This window comes from Oncorhynchus tshawytscha, unplaced genomic scaffold, assembly GCF_018296145.1.
Source record: "Oncorhynchus tshawytscha isolate Ot180627B unplaced genomic scaffold, Otsh_v2.0 Un_contig_3169_pilon_pilon, whole genome shotgun sequence".
Classification (NCBI taxonomy): Eukaryota; Metazoa; Chordata; class Actinopteri; order Salmoniformes; family Salmonidae; genus Oncorhynchus; species Oncorhynchus tshawytscha.
The window spans coordinates 92,007-107,292 of record NW_024609463.1 but is presented as its reverse complement, the minus strand read 5'-3'; the positions used below and the strand labels follow the sequence as shown (position 1 = coordinate 107,292).

At 42.1% G+C, this 15,286-nt stretch overlaps 1 protein-coding gene across 1 annotated transcript; it reads left to right on the top strand.

The window, feature by feature from the left end:
- The first annotated feature begins 226 nt into the window (after nucleotides 1–226).
- Nucleotides 227–10,772, top strand: LOC112238062 (metalloproteinase inhibitor 2). The gene is made up of 5 exons (XM_042315442.1): nucleotides 227–278; nucleotides 4,866–4,936; nucleotides 5,529–5,631; nucleotides 10,221–10,342; nucleotides 10,501–10,772. The coding sequence occupies exons 1-5, from the start codon at nucleotides 227–229 to the stop codon at nucleotides 10,627–10,629; spliced, it is 477 nt and encodes a 158-aa protein (XP_042171376.1). The 3' UTR covers nucleotides 10,630–10,772.
- The last annotated feature ends 4,514 nt before the right edge of the window (nucleotides 10,773–15,286 follow it).

Sequence of the window (15,286 nt, the reverse complement as noted above, 5' to 3'; positions counted from 1 at the left end):
GCTATTGATCAATTAGGCACTGAGACTGGTTTTGATGGTAGGGACAATTTGTGGCTGTCTTAGACAGAATAGACTTGCTTTGGATATGCTTCTTGCCAGTCAGGGGGGCGTCTGCAAGATGTTCGGTGAACAATGTTACACGTATATTCCTAATAACACCAGCCCAGATGGTAGAATATCTAAGGTCCTTAATGGGCTTGATGCACTATCTGCTGAGATGAGGACCATGGCGGGGGTGGAGGAGTCTGGACTGTTCTCTTGGTTGGGAGCCTGGTTTGGTAAGTACACTGGTATGGTGGTTACTGGATTTCTGACCCTAATTCTTGTATTTTTGTTATTGATGTGTTGTGCTGCTTGCATCATACTGTGTTTTAAGAAGTCTGTTACAGATGTGGTGAAGGCTTCAGGCATGATGATGCCTTTGCTTGATGCTCCAGTTGGAGATGCTGATACTGAAGCATGCTTTCAGGGGAGGATGAGACTGACTAATATGGTTAGCATTTATTAGACTTTGTTTGATTATAAGTTTTTAAATAGTATTACATTTAACAGGAATATAGGACATCTGTGATTTAAGATTATTGTTAGGATTAAGATAGTTTAATTAACCTATATAAGGACTTTAGAAATTGCCACCATAGACATGTTTTTCTAAAAGAAAATCCATGAGTTTAGATAAAGCCAAACAGTGAGACATGTAGTTCAAATTTGGAAACATGAGAAACAGAGCTACAGACAGATAGGGGAAAAGGCAGACAGAAGAGCCCTCCCCCGCACTGCAGAGACCTTGAAGGTTGGAGAGCAGAGAGGAGAAGTTTTAGAAAGGGAGCCAGGACGAGCAAAGATAACAGTCACTGAGTGGAGACAAAAGGGAGAATTGGACATGTGGAAAATTAAAGGGGCGCTCCTACATGATAATGTCAGAACAGAAGGATAATATACTAATCTTACCTAAGTCATTATTTAGAGTAGGTAAGGTTGTTACCTGGGCAGAGCCAGGTAACAAAGGGGGGATGGGTAAATAGTGTTCTAGAATAGGATGTGACCTACGGGATAATTAACTAATAAAAAATATAAAAAATTAGCTAATAAACAGAATAAATGAGAAACTGTTTGTTAACCAAACCTGTATGTCCAAGATTTTATGCACTACAGGTGAACTACAGGTGAAGTCACTCAATCCAGTCCCATAGGCTTGTTGGGGGACCATACCAAGGTGACAGCTAGCTGAAAGAGCTACCCGGATTCATATCGCACTGCGGGAGGGTAAGGCACATTAACACTGTCGAACAATAACAGAGTTCGAGAGGAGAACTGGAATTAACAGAATTCTGGGGGCCATCTCTCGAATGAAGAATACCTTACCTGTCCTTTCCTCACTGTTCTTGTTCATAGAAGTGAAAATGTGTCTGACTCTTGCTAATGATGTGTTTTCTGGAAGAGGGTGGGGCTTTATAGGTGAGCTGTCCATCCTAAACTGTATGGTTGGAGATCTTATTCCTACAACATGAACCTGAGAAGGCTAGAGGGTAATATTGACATAATTAAACGAGAAATTAGTATTAACCAAGCATAAGAGATCACTTGATCTGGATAAACAGGAAGTGAGAGTAGGATAGGGAGGGATGTCTCAGTGGAGTTCTATGTAAACCAAGTGGTGTCTGACTCCTTGGCAGTTCAGGACTAAGAGTAGCTATGATGGAAGACATATATGCACGTCTCTGTAGTTCATGGAAACAAGTTATAGCTCACAGCATGTGAGAAGGCTACATAAATCTACATACCCAGCATGGAAGGAGAAAGTAAGGGTTTCAGTTGATAACCTAGGGCATTCCAGGTAGAAAAAGTTAGAGCAGCTGGTTGCTCTATAGACAGCTGAATACAAGCATTGTCCCTGACAAAGCAGATACTGACGGTGGAGTTGTCCAGAGCCAAGAGCCGGTGTGGATAGTTCAGAAATGGAATTATTCACCTAAGGGAACAGCCTGTATAGTAAAGCTATTCATGAAAGCAGGAAAGCCGGATAACAACAGTTGTGTGGATTTGCACTATTTATATCCACATGTTCCTCTGAAATCTAGGCTTCCTCCCTTCAAAGTGACAAGAGGAGATTGATACTGTCTGGCCCGGTATAGTGCTTATGGGACAGAGAATATTACTACTGATGGGGTGATGAGTGATTTGGCTGACTGGTTGAGATCTGGGGATGTCAGTAAGATAAGGAGACTCAGGGCTCACATCTGTTGAATGTGTGGGAGAATGACGTGATGGCCGAGTATTACTGGCTAATTGAACAGAGGTATGTGTACTGGTACATTTTGAGAATGCCTTTTACACTCATTGTGTTGACTAAACGGGAGAAAATAAGTACTCCGACTGGGTATTTTGATGATAGGGTTTGTATTAATAACATGGTGGATCCAAGGGTGGCAGATGAGATCAAAGCTACAAATTAGATCCTGGCAGGATTAGAGACAAGTATTTTTTGGTGGTCCACTCTCAATGAGAATGTGGATTGGATCGATTATATCTATTAAAAATCCACAGTGCTTCACCAATTATTTTAGAGATGTAATGAATGACTAGGCAGAATAGATAAAATGTAGATAATAGATAAAATGTCTTGGATGTTTGCTGGCTAAAGACGGTGGGGGTGTATAGGTAGTTTGACTCCGGGATATACAGTTGGGATGGATCAGTGACCAAGGCCTTGTCTGGTTTACACAACCTAGTTCACGGGTTGGCAGAAAACTCTGGGGTGGATACTTCCCTGACTATTGGTTTGATAGTACATTTGGAAAATGGAAAAGTGTTATAATCACGGTGTTTTGGGCTGTATCCACCTGCATGACTGTTTTAATATTATGCGGCTGTTGTCTAATTCCCTGTGTGCGAGGCCTTGTTTCCAGGACTCTGGAGAGATCAATGACACTACAGATGGTGCGTTATGGGCCGATTCCAGGTTCTGACCTGTGGAGGACTGAAGGCATGTCTACAGAGGAAGTGGACGAATCTGGATATGTCATTTGTGGGGAATTTATGTTTGAGGCTAGTGTTGAGATGAAGGGGAATTAGATTGTAATTGATTTCCATGATTAAACTGTTTTTTTAATGAAGGTCTGACGAAAATCCGGAAGGAAGAGTTATGATTCTGATGTAGGTTTAAAAACAGTTGGAGTTAAGGTTAGAATTGATTAATGAAATGTGAAGAGTTGGATAAACATTTATAATTGATTTGTTGATTATGTGTCTAATCATATGATCTGATAAACCTCTATAAAAAGGTTAGTTAAGTTCGTTTATACTTTCATTTTTTATGATTAAATAAAACTAGATGTAGAATTGAATGTATAATATTTGATTAAAGGGAGGATTGTTAGAGGAAATTATAGTTTAGATGATTAATTATGTATACATTATTGATTAGAACCATTTATTCTAATACTATTATGTTATGGTATGAAAAGTAAAAGTTATTGGTTAAGCTGTTACTGAAAATGTAAGCAGAACAAATTAATTGTCTGGGCCTCCTGGGAAGTTAACGGAGGAGCGAGGCTATGGCTTGTCAGACAGATAAGAAATGTCTGGGAGATGTTCCAGGCCTAATGAACAATGGGCTCTTGTGAGAATCGGAGAGAGGGGGGATTAGTTTATAACCTGTGGAAAAATGTGTATGCTTCAGTACTCTCTTGAAATAAATGCTGTTACTTTTGGCTTTTAAGACTGGTCTCAATCTACTTCATGCATAATTAATGAACTTACAACTCATTAATGAATTAGAATGAGTGAGAATCTGGTTTTGGCTACAAAACATACAGGAATTTAGAAATTCCACTAACAGCTACCAACCTTGTTCCTGGAGAGCTATGCTCTAAATGTTGAGTCCAAACCTCTTTGTAAGAGAACCTGAGTCAATTTATCAACCAGCCAATTATTAGAATCAGGTGCGCTAGATTAGGGATGGCGCAAAAACCTACAGGACTGCAGCTCTCCAGGAACAGGGTTGAGAGCCCTGCGTTGCTTTAGGAATAAAGTGTCACTACACATTTTATTTGAGATGTGTTTACAAAACATTAAGGACATCTGCTCTTTCCATGACATGGACTGGCCAGGTGTAAACTATGATCCCTTATTGATGTCACTTGTTAAATCCCCTTCAATCAGTGTAGATTAAGGACAGGTTAAAGAAGGCTGTTTAAGCCTAGAGACAATTGAGACATGGCTTGTCTATGTCATTCGGGGTGACTGGGTAAGACCAAAGATTGAAGTGCTGTTAAATGGGGCAATGGTAGTATGTGTCAGGCGCAGCTGTTTGTGTAAAGAACTGCAACGCTGCTGGGTTTTTCACACTGAACAGTTTCCTGTGTATCAAGAATGGTCCACCACTAAAAGGACATTCAGCCGACTTGACACAATTGTGGGACGCATTGGAGTCAACATGGGCCAGCATCACTATGGAATGCTTTTGACGCCTTGTCGAGTTCATGTGCCAATGACTTGTGGTTCTGTTCTATGGACTCGTCTTATAGCAGCAGCTACTGTACTGCATCTTCCTACCTGAACCAATCCTCTACAGAGGGCATGCTTAAACCGGGTGTGTCAAATTAAAAGCAGAAGACCAGAACTAGGAATGTGGGACCAGGAGGGAAATGGACTCTGTCATCTGTTTTGACGTTAACCTAGCCAAAATGTTACACCCATTAACTTATGCACAAACATTCTGAACAGACTGTTTGGTATTGGGTCTGTAAAGCATTCTACACTGCTCTCTCTGCTCCATATCACCCTTACACCATCAGTGTGACTGACCAGTGTACCAGAATAGATTTCAATAATGTTAGTTAAACCATGTCTCCCTCTTCTAGTGATCAGGGCGAAGGTGGTTGGAAAGAAAACGGTGTCTAACGCCATCAAGTATGACATCCAACAGATCAAGGTATGATCAGCCTTTTTATTAAGTGGTTGTTCCTTCCTGCACTGACACATTGAAGCCCCCTGAACCCCAGTCTAACAGCTGGGCCCAGTTCTCTCTCTTCCCCTTGGCTCCAGCCCTTCAATGTCTACAGATCTGGATAGGTATAAGCAGTGTCGTTGTGGAACTTCCACCATATGAAATTAGTATACTTCTATAAAAAGCCTCTCCCTAAAGTGTTGCCGTTCCTGTTGGTCCAAGTCTATGTTGACATCCTCTATATGAACTCAGCTGCCACTTCATTAAAGCTATCACTACATTCTCTAACAGATAGTTAGTTGGCCCTCTGATGTCACAGGTTGCTGCATTTCTATATTTGAATTTATAAAGTCACTTAACTTACACTCCCACTGTGCCTTACATCATTACTAACCTTTCGTCATGAGCTAGCTGTCCTTGAGGCTGGGTGTGGTAACTGGAATAAATGATCGCTTGCACCTTACAGATCTGTGAATATCAAAGGGTGAAGACTGACAGTGCCTGAGAGCTGTAGTCGGTGAGGTTCCAAATGATATGTAGATGTTTGACAGATCCTGTTCTCCTTGTGATTGGCTAGATGTTCAAATGCCCAGACCAGGTTATCCACGCCATCTTCACTGCACCATCCCCAGCCGCATGCGGTGTGACTCTGGACCTCAACAAGGAGTATCTCTTCACAGGTGAGGTTCTCACTACGTTACCCACGTTCTGTTGCCAACACTGGTTAACCCTCTGTCCTCAGACTCCGCACAAATCAGCTTTCCATGTATCTGCATGTCCAGCCCTTAGATTTCACCTCAAGTGTTTTAGCACTTGTATTTTCAGGACAACCAGGGCTACAAGTAAACCACAAAACAATTTGATGTGGACTTTGGCATTAATGAGTTTCATTGGCAAATGGTAACATGAGGTCTGCCAAAGCTTGATATTACTTTTACGTAACTTTATTTAACTAGGCAAGTCAGTTAACACATTCTTATTTTTAATGACGGCCCCTTGTTCAAGGGAAGAACGACAGATTTTTACCTTATCAGCTCGGGGATTCGATCTTGCAACCTTTCAGTTACTAAATCAAATCAAATCAAATGTATTTATATAGCCCTTCGTACATCAGCTGATATCTCAAAGTGCTGTACAGAAACCCAGCCTAAAACCCCAAACAGCAAGCAATGCAGGTGTAGAAGCACGGTGGCTAGGAAAAACTCCCTAGAAAGGCCAAAACCTAGGAAGAAACCTAGAGAGGAACCAGGCTATGTGGGGTGGCCAGTCCTCTTCTGGCTGTGCCGGGTGGAGATTATAACAGAACATGGCCAAGATGTTCAAATGTTCATAAATGACCAGCATGGTCGAATAATAATAAGGCAGAACAGTTGAAACTGGAGCAGCAGCACAGTCAGGTGGAAGTTGAAACTGGAGCAGCAGCATGGCCAGGTGGACTGGGGACAGCAAGGAGTCATCATGTCAGGTAGTCCTGGGGCATGGTCCTAGGGCTCAGGTCAGTTGAAACTGGAACAGCAGCATGGCCAGGTGGACTGGGGACAGCAAGGAGCTCAGGTCCTAGGGCTCAGGTCCTCCGAGAGAGAGAGAGAAAGAAAGAGAGAAGGAGAGAATTAGAGAACGCACACTTAGATTCACACAGGACACCGAATAGGACAGGAGAAGTACTCCAGATATAACAAACTGACCCCAGCCCCCCGACACATAAACTACTGCAGCATAAATACTGGAGGCTGAGACAGGAGGGGTCAGGAGACACTGTGGCCCCATCCGAGGTCACCCCCGGACAGGGCCAAACAGGAAGGATATAACCCCACCCACTTTGCCAAAGCACAGCCCCCACACCACTAGAGGGATATCTTCAACCACCAACTTACCATCCTGAGACAAGGCTGAGTATAGCCCACAAAGATCTCCGCCACGGCACAACCCAAGGGGGGCGCCAACCCAGACAGGATGACCACAACAGTGAATCAACCCACTCAGGTGACGCACCCCCTCCAGGGACGGCATGAGAGAGCCCCAGTAAGCCAGTGACCCAGCCCCTGTAATAGGGTTAGAGGCAGAGAATCCCAGTGGAAAGAGGGGAACCGGCCAGGCAGAGACAGCAAGGGCGGTTCGTTGCTCCAGAGCCTTTCCGTTCACCTTCACACTCCTGGGCCAGACTACACTCAATCATATGACCCACTGAAGAGATGAGTCTTCAGTAAAGACTTAAAGGTTGAGACCGAGTTTGCGTCTCTGACATGGGTAGGCAGACCGTTCCATAAAAATGGAGCTCTATAGGAGAAAGCCCTGCCTCCAGCTGTTTGCTTAGAAATTCTAGGGACAATTAGGAGGCCTGCGTCTTGTGACCGTAGCGTACGTGTAGGTATGTACGGCAGGACCAAATCAGAGAGATAGGTAGGAGCAAGCCCATGTAATGCTTTGTAGGTTAGCAGTAAAACCTTGAAATCAGCCCTTGCTTTGACAGGAAGCCAGTGTAGAGAGGCTAGCACTGGAGTAATATGATAAAATTTTTTGGTTCTAGTCAGGATTCTAGCAGCCGTATTTAGCACTAACTGAAGTTTATTTAGTGCTTTATCCAGGTAGCCGGAAAATAGAGCATTGCAGTAGTCTAACCTAGAAGTGACAAAAGCATGGATTAATTTTTCTGCATCATTTTTGGACAGAAAGTTTCTGATTTTTGCAATGTTACGTAGATGGAAAAAAGATGTCCTTGAAATGGTCTTGATATGTTCTTCAAAAAGAGAGATCAGGGTCCAGAGTAACGCCGAGGTCCTTCACAGTTTTATTTGAGACGACTGTACAACCATTAAGATTAATTGTCAGATTCAACAGAATATCTCTTTGTTTCTTGGGACCTAGAACAAGCATCTCTGTTTTGTCCGAGTTTAATAGTAGAAAGTTTGCAGCCATCCACTTCCTTATGTCTGAAACACATGCTTCTAGCGAGGGAAATTTTGGGGCTTCACCATGTTTCATTGAAATGTACAGCTGTGTGTCATCCGCATAGCAGTGAAAGTTTACATTATGTTTTCGAATAACATCCCCAAGAGGTAAAATATATAGTGAGAACAATAGTGGTCCTAAAACGGAACCTTGAGGAACACCGAAATTTACAGTTGATTTGTCAGAGGACAAACCATTCACAGAGACAAACTGATATCTTTCCGACAGATAAGATCTAAACCAGGCCAGAACTTGTCCGTGTAGACCAATTTGGGTTTCCAATCTCTCCAAAAGAATGTGGTGATCGATGGTATCAAAAGCGGCACTAAGGTCTAGGAGCACGAGGACAGATGCAGAGCCTCGGTCCGATGCCATTAAAATGTCATTTACCACCTTCACAAGTGCCGTCTCAGTGCTATGATGGGGTCTAAAACCAGACTGAAGCATTTCGTATACATTGTTTGTCTTCAGGAAGGCAGTGAGTTGCTGAGCAACAGCCTTCTCTAAAATTTTTGAGAGGAATGGAAGATTCGATATAGGCCGATAGTTTTTTATATTTTCTGGGTCAAGGTTTGGCTTTTTCAAGAGAGGCTTTATTACTGCCACTTTTAGTGAGTTTGGTACACATCCAGTGGATAGAGAGCCGTTTATTATGTTCAACATAGGAGGGCCAAGCACAGGAAGCAGCTCTTTCAGTAGTTTAGTTGGAATAGGGTCCAGTATGCAGCTTGAAGGTTTAGAGGCCATGATTATTTTCATCATTGTGTCAAGAGATATAGTACTAAAACACTTGAGCGTCTCTCTTGATCCTAGGTCCTGGCAGAGTTGTGCAGACTCAGGACAACTGAGGTTTTGAGGAATACGCAGGTTTAAAGAAGAGTCTGTAATTTGCTTTCTAATAATCATAATCTTTTCCTCAAAGAAGTTCATGAATTTATCACTGCTAAAGTGAAAGTCATCCTCTCTTGGGGAATGCTGCTTTTTAGTTAGCTTTGCGACAGTATTACTGTAGTATTACAGTAGTTACAGTAGTTACAGTAGTATTACAGTAGTTACTAGTCCAACGCTTTAACCACACGGCTACTTGCAGCGCTCATAAATGTTTCTTCTCTTTAGAAGAACCCCTTACCTTCTAATGTCTCTTACCTTGTGCACATCATATAGAATAACATGTTACATGTTCATGAGTCTTAGCTTTTCATTAATCTACTGAACATAAATATCAATGCCACCGCTTCTAAAATTTTAACGTTGTTACAGTTCATATAAGGAAATCAGTAAATTTAAATATATTTATTAGGCCCTAATCTATGGATTTCACATGACTGGGAATACAAATTTGAAACTGTTGGTCGCAGATACGGTACCTTAAAAAAAAAGGTAATGGATCAGAACCAGTATCTGGTGTGACAAACATTTGCCTCATGCAGCTCAACACATCACCTACGTGTAATTTAGGCTGTTGCTTGTGGCATGTTCAGCTCGACGTTGCTGGATATTGGCTGGAACACTTCGAACCAGTGCACCCCAAATTTGCTCAATGCGTGACATGTGAGTATGCAGGCCCTTAGAAGAAGTTGGAAATTATCAGCTTCCAGGAATTATGGGGAGATCGTTGCGACATGGGGCCATGCATTACAATGCCTCAACATGAGGTGATGGTGGCGGATGAAGGGCAAATTCTCTAAAACAAAGGTGACTTATGGTAGAGAAATTAACATTAAATTCTCTGGCAAAATCTCTGTGGACTTCCCTGCAGTCAGCATGCCAATTGCATGCTCCCTCAACTTGAGCCATTTGTGGCACTGTGACAACTGCACATTTTAGTGGCCTTTTATTGTCCCCAGCACAAGGTGCACATGTGTAATGATTCTGTTTAATCAGCTTCTTGATATGCCACGCCTGTGAAGTGGCTGGATTATCTTGGGGAAGCGGAAATGCTCACTAACATGGATGTAAACAAATCTGTGCACACCTTGGCAGAAATCTCACAAGTAAGCTAATTTCTCATCTCTTATTTCGGCCATTGAAACATGGGACCAACACTAAACTCAGCAAAAAAAGTAACGTCCCTTTTTCAGGACCCTGTCTTTCAAAGATAATTCATAAAAATCCAAATAACTTTAGTTCTTCTTTGTAAAGGGTTTACACTGTTTCCCATGCTTGTTCAATGAACCGTAAACAATTAATGAACGTGCACCTGTGGAACGGTCGTAAAGACACTGACAGCCTACAGACTGTAGGCAATTAAGGTCACAGTTATGAAACCGTGGGGCACTTTCCCCATGGTACATTGACTCACTATCTCCTCTGTCTGTAGGCAAGCTGGAGACTGGAAGGATGTATGTAACACTGTGTGGCTATAATCCGCCCTGGGAGGACTTGAGTGCTGCACAAAAGAAAAGCTTGACTCACCGCTACCAAAGCGGCTGTGATTGCAAGGTGTGGTGTGTGATGGGAATTAGTCATATTACTGTCCACCAATATTTACACCGCACATTTACTAAAAGGGAGTATATTACTCTGGTCACATTGGCAAAACACATGAGCTAGAGTATTGGTATAATAATCAGTGATCTTGGTCTCTCTCTGCTCCACAGATCATCCACTGCACTTCGCTCCCCTGTCCGATCAGCACCACAGATGCATGCCTGTGGATGGACTGGGGGACAAACAATGGCCGAAACCTTGCCTGTATCAAGAGTAATGGTTCTTGTGCTTGGAAGTAGTTCCTAGATATTGGGGACTCCTATACTCTACAGGCCATCTGCTTACTGACTCCAGATGACAAAGCTGCGAAGGTGTAGTTTTAAATGAACCAACATGTCTTACTGGTCACTTCTTGTAAAATAAACAAAACAAATATAGCATTGTTAATGTCTTCTGCCATTTTTAAATGGATTTAATTTAACTGGAACCAAAACGGTGATCAACTCCAAATCGTGATCAGTGTTGTCCGATATGGTTATTTGTAAATGGAACAGTATTCCTGAAGCATCAAGCAGGGCGTCATGTAGAATGTTCAGATATGTTCTATACTTGAAGAACAAATTGTCTTCTTTGACATGAAAGTAATCATGTAGGCTCTAATGGCGTTTCTATCTGGAACATTCTACATTTGTCTACTGATTGTGGCCCTTTAGTAGTTTGGGTCTAAACCAGGGCTTTAGCTATGTAATGATGTTGACCATTATAAACGACTGACTTCTGTAATATTCTTTAGTGGGATGAATAGTTTATTTCAGTCATTTAGCAGACCCTCAGCATTTTGAAAGCCTTCTAAAGAGCAGTAATTGGTCAATGTGGAACAAATACCATTATGAAAAGCATTGTCCTAAAGTTAATTATGTATGAACCACACAGACGTGTACCCACCATGGTATTGGGCATCTGCTGACATTTGAACTAACCTGGTTTAGAAGTAAAACACTGTATACATTTTGGCCATCTTTATTTGATAAGATGGTATTGCAAGGTATGCTGTGTAGGACATGCTGTGTTGGCATATGCAACTGTAGGTTATAAACCCCCATTCTAGGCTGTTATATTTCTGTAATGAGTTTACTTGTCTATCTGGAATGGGTTGTTCTGTTTCTTTCTATAGACGTTCCGTGCGCCATACCCGACCTTTGATTTCCGTGACTGGTCACACGTGTCAAGTCCCAGAGTGGTGGGCAATTTGGTTTTCTCCTGATTGTAACAAAGTTCAGCTTTTTCCCCACAAACATGTTTAATTTTCACCAGATGGGTGCAGTGAAATGTGTTTGGAGGTCAGTTATATTAGTATGCTTGTCCTTGGAGCAAATTGGAGGTAAGTGCCATGTACAAGGGCACACAGACTGCTCAGTTATTCCAACCAGTGACCTTTGGGTTACTGGCCACACTAACCACTAGGCCAGTGTTCCTGGTCCTGGAGGACCCCCAAAGTACAAATTCTAGATGTATCAATGGACAATAAGCTCATTGACGGCTTGATAAGTTGAATCGGGTTTGCTTGTCCAGGATTAAAATACAAATGTGTAATGTTTGGGGTACTCGGGAGTTGGAAAACACCACCAGGCCACCGGGAGTTGGAAAACGCCACCGGGAGTTGGAAAACGCCACCGGGAGTTGGAAAACGCCACCGGGAGTTGGAAAACGCCACCGGGAGTTGGAAAACGCCACCTGTGGCCCCGCTGCCTCCATCGCCCCATGCTTGCATTGTAGGCTGCCTCGTCGCTGTTTGTAATCAGGCCTACATCTGTCGTGTAGTCAGCAAATTTGAGTTGGAGTCTGGTATTATTTTGCTGTAATAGCTACTGTAAATTGGACAGTGCAGTTACATTAAGAATAATTTAAGCTTTCTGCCAATATCAGATGTCTATGTCCTGGGAAATGTTTGTTACTAATAACCTCATGCTAATCACATTAGCCTACGTTAGCTCAAATGTCCCGCGGGAGGGACGATGATCCCGTAGCGGTTTTAAAAGGCCAACATTTCATGAACTTCACTTTGGAGAAGGTGATATGCTTCGGTTTGCTGCCTTATTACTGGTTTCAAATTGGTCTCGAGCAATCATAAGGCAAAATAAATCTTAAACATTCGTCATTTATATTTACAATTCCCTTATCCATACGACTTTCTCATTTACCTATTGTACACGTCATCTTTCAGGATTTTTATTTCCCAATATTTTGTGCGTAAAGGACCTCAACACTTTATTCCGGCTGACAGTTTCCTAACCCTAAATAATATATACAAGATCAGAGTACTGTCTAGTGCCACGTTCACGTGGTAGTCGGAATTAGGAAACTTCTGACTTGATAACTGGTTGAACGCGGCACATGTACACTGCATTTGGGAAGTTTTATGACTTTTTCCACATTTTGTTACGTTACAGCCTTACTTATTCCTTCCTCAACCTGCAGATCCTCTCAAGCTCTGTCAGGTTGGATGGGGAGCGTCGCTGCAGAGCTATTTTCAGGTTTCTCCAGAGATGTTAGATCGGGTTCAAGTCCAGGCTATGGCTGGGCCACTTAAGGACATTGAGACTTGTCCCGCTTTGTCTTGGCTGTATGCGTAGGGTCGTTGTCCTGTTGAAAGGTGAACCTTCACTCAAGTCTGAGGTCCTGAGCAGGATTTCATGAAGGATCTTTAGTTTTTGGAAATTTCAGTTTTTGCTAGTGCTGACTAGCACTTGTGAAGAGATACTCCTTGTTGATTTCCAGACACGGGCCTCCAGTGAAGATGACGTGGATATCCTGGTTAGGACCTTTAAACATCAGCCAATTACAAGGAGAGAAAGGATCCGTCAAACATCTACATATATAGTTTGATGTATATGGCATGTAGGGACAACTTAACCTCACTGGTCTCTTTTACAGAGGAGCCCTGAATTACACATCAAAATACAAGCAGAACAGAAGCAGCCATAAACAAACATTCAGTAATAAGGTCCTCAACACTTTGAATTGCCGTAGATGCAGCAGACAGTTTTACAACAAGGCACAAAAATATATTTACCTAACGGAGTAAAGACCGAAGGAAATTTCCAAAGTTATTCATCCCTTATCCCAGGTGTGGTAACTCGTGTCTAAAGGTTAGTAATGCTTTTAGTGAGGTTTCGTAAAGGGATTAATACATTAAAATATTGCAATGTGTCAACCTACGTGACATCAAACAGGACCAACTTCCTAGTTGAGAATGTAGCGTTGAGTACTAGACCTGTCGCCCATAATAAAGAGCAGTGCACTATGATAAACTGCAACAAACTGCTTTAATGAAGTGGCATCTGAATTCATATAGATGATGTCACCATTGTCTAGGACTGGTAGGAGGGTTGACTGAAACATGCCTCTTGCTCAGTGCTAAAGGCATGACTCATTTCTATAAATAACCCCTTTTTATTAATGGTGGAAGCTCCACAATTACACTGCTTATACCTATCCAGATCTTCAATCATTTAAGGGTTGGGTCCAAATTGGGACCAGCTGTCAGACTGGGGTTCAGGGGGCTTCAATGTTTCAGTGCAGGAAGGAACAACCACTTAATAAAAAGGCTGATCATACCTCGATCTGTTTGACATCATAGTTGGTGTTACCAGACACAGCTTTCACGCCAACCACCTTTGCCCTGATCACTACAAAATAAGAGACATGGTTTAACTACTGAAATAATCCATTTCTGGTACAATAGTCAGACATCAGTTTCTGGGTGTTAAGTGATCCGAGAGAACATAGATTCTATTACAGACCCAAGATGTCAGGCTTTAGCACCATGCTCTACCAACAGAGCTTGCTCCCTCAACAGCAAAGTCATCACTCAATCATTTTAGAGAATATACCACAAATAAAGTCTTCACTCTTCCGTAAACTCAACAGGAACTATCCTCAGGGAAGAGTGTTGCATGTCATCACACCCCTTTACTAACAAACAGTAATTGAGTCAAGGTACATTTGTCTAAAAGGTCAAGTAGCTGCTCATGATGTAGTGCTGTCTAACACCCACAACCATCCTGTCTTACCATACTGCATCAGCGGTTGAAGTAGAACGAAAGGTGCCATCCCAAATCTGGGATTTTTTATTGTATTTATTTAACCTTTATTTCACTAGGCAAGTCAGTTAAGAACAAATTCTTATTTACAATGATGGCCTACCAAAAGGAAAAGGCCTCCTGCTGGAACAGGGATTAATATATATATATATATATATATATATATAAAGATAGGACAAAACACACATCACGACAAGAGAGACAACACAACACTACATAAAGAGAGACCTAAGACAACATAGCAAGGTGTTACGGCTTTCTTCCGATGAAGGAGAGGCAGACCAAAATACAGCGTGGTTATTTTGATTCATGTTTAATAAAAGATAAACACGATCAATACAAACCAATAACCGTACCGCGAAAACCTAACCAGCCTATTCTGGTGCAAACTAACACAGAGACAGGAACAATCACCCACGAAACACTCAAAGAATATGGCTGCCTAAATATGGTTTCCAATCAGAGACAACGATAAACACCTGCCTATGATTGAGAACCACTCCAGGCAGCCATAGACTATTCTAGACAACCCCACTAACCACTATCCCATAACCTACAACAAACCCCTCGACAAAACACACCACATAAAATAACCCATTTCACACCCTGGCCTGGTCAAAATAATAAAGAAAACACAAAATACTAAGACCAGGGTGTGACACAAGGCAGCAACACATGACAACTGATTAATTGTAACCCTTAAAGTCCCTGGTACAACTACACTATATATACCAAAGTATGGGGACACCCTTACAAATTTGTGTATTGGGCTATTTCAGCCACACTGAAATAGAGTGCGGCTGAACAGGTGTATAAAATCGAGCACACAGCCATGCAATCTCCATAGACAAAC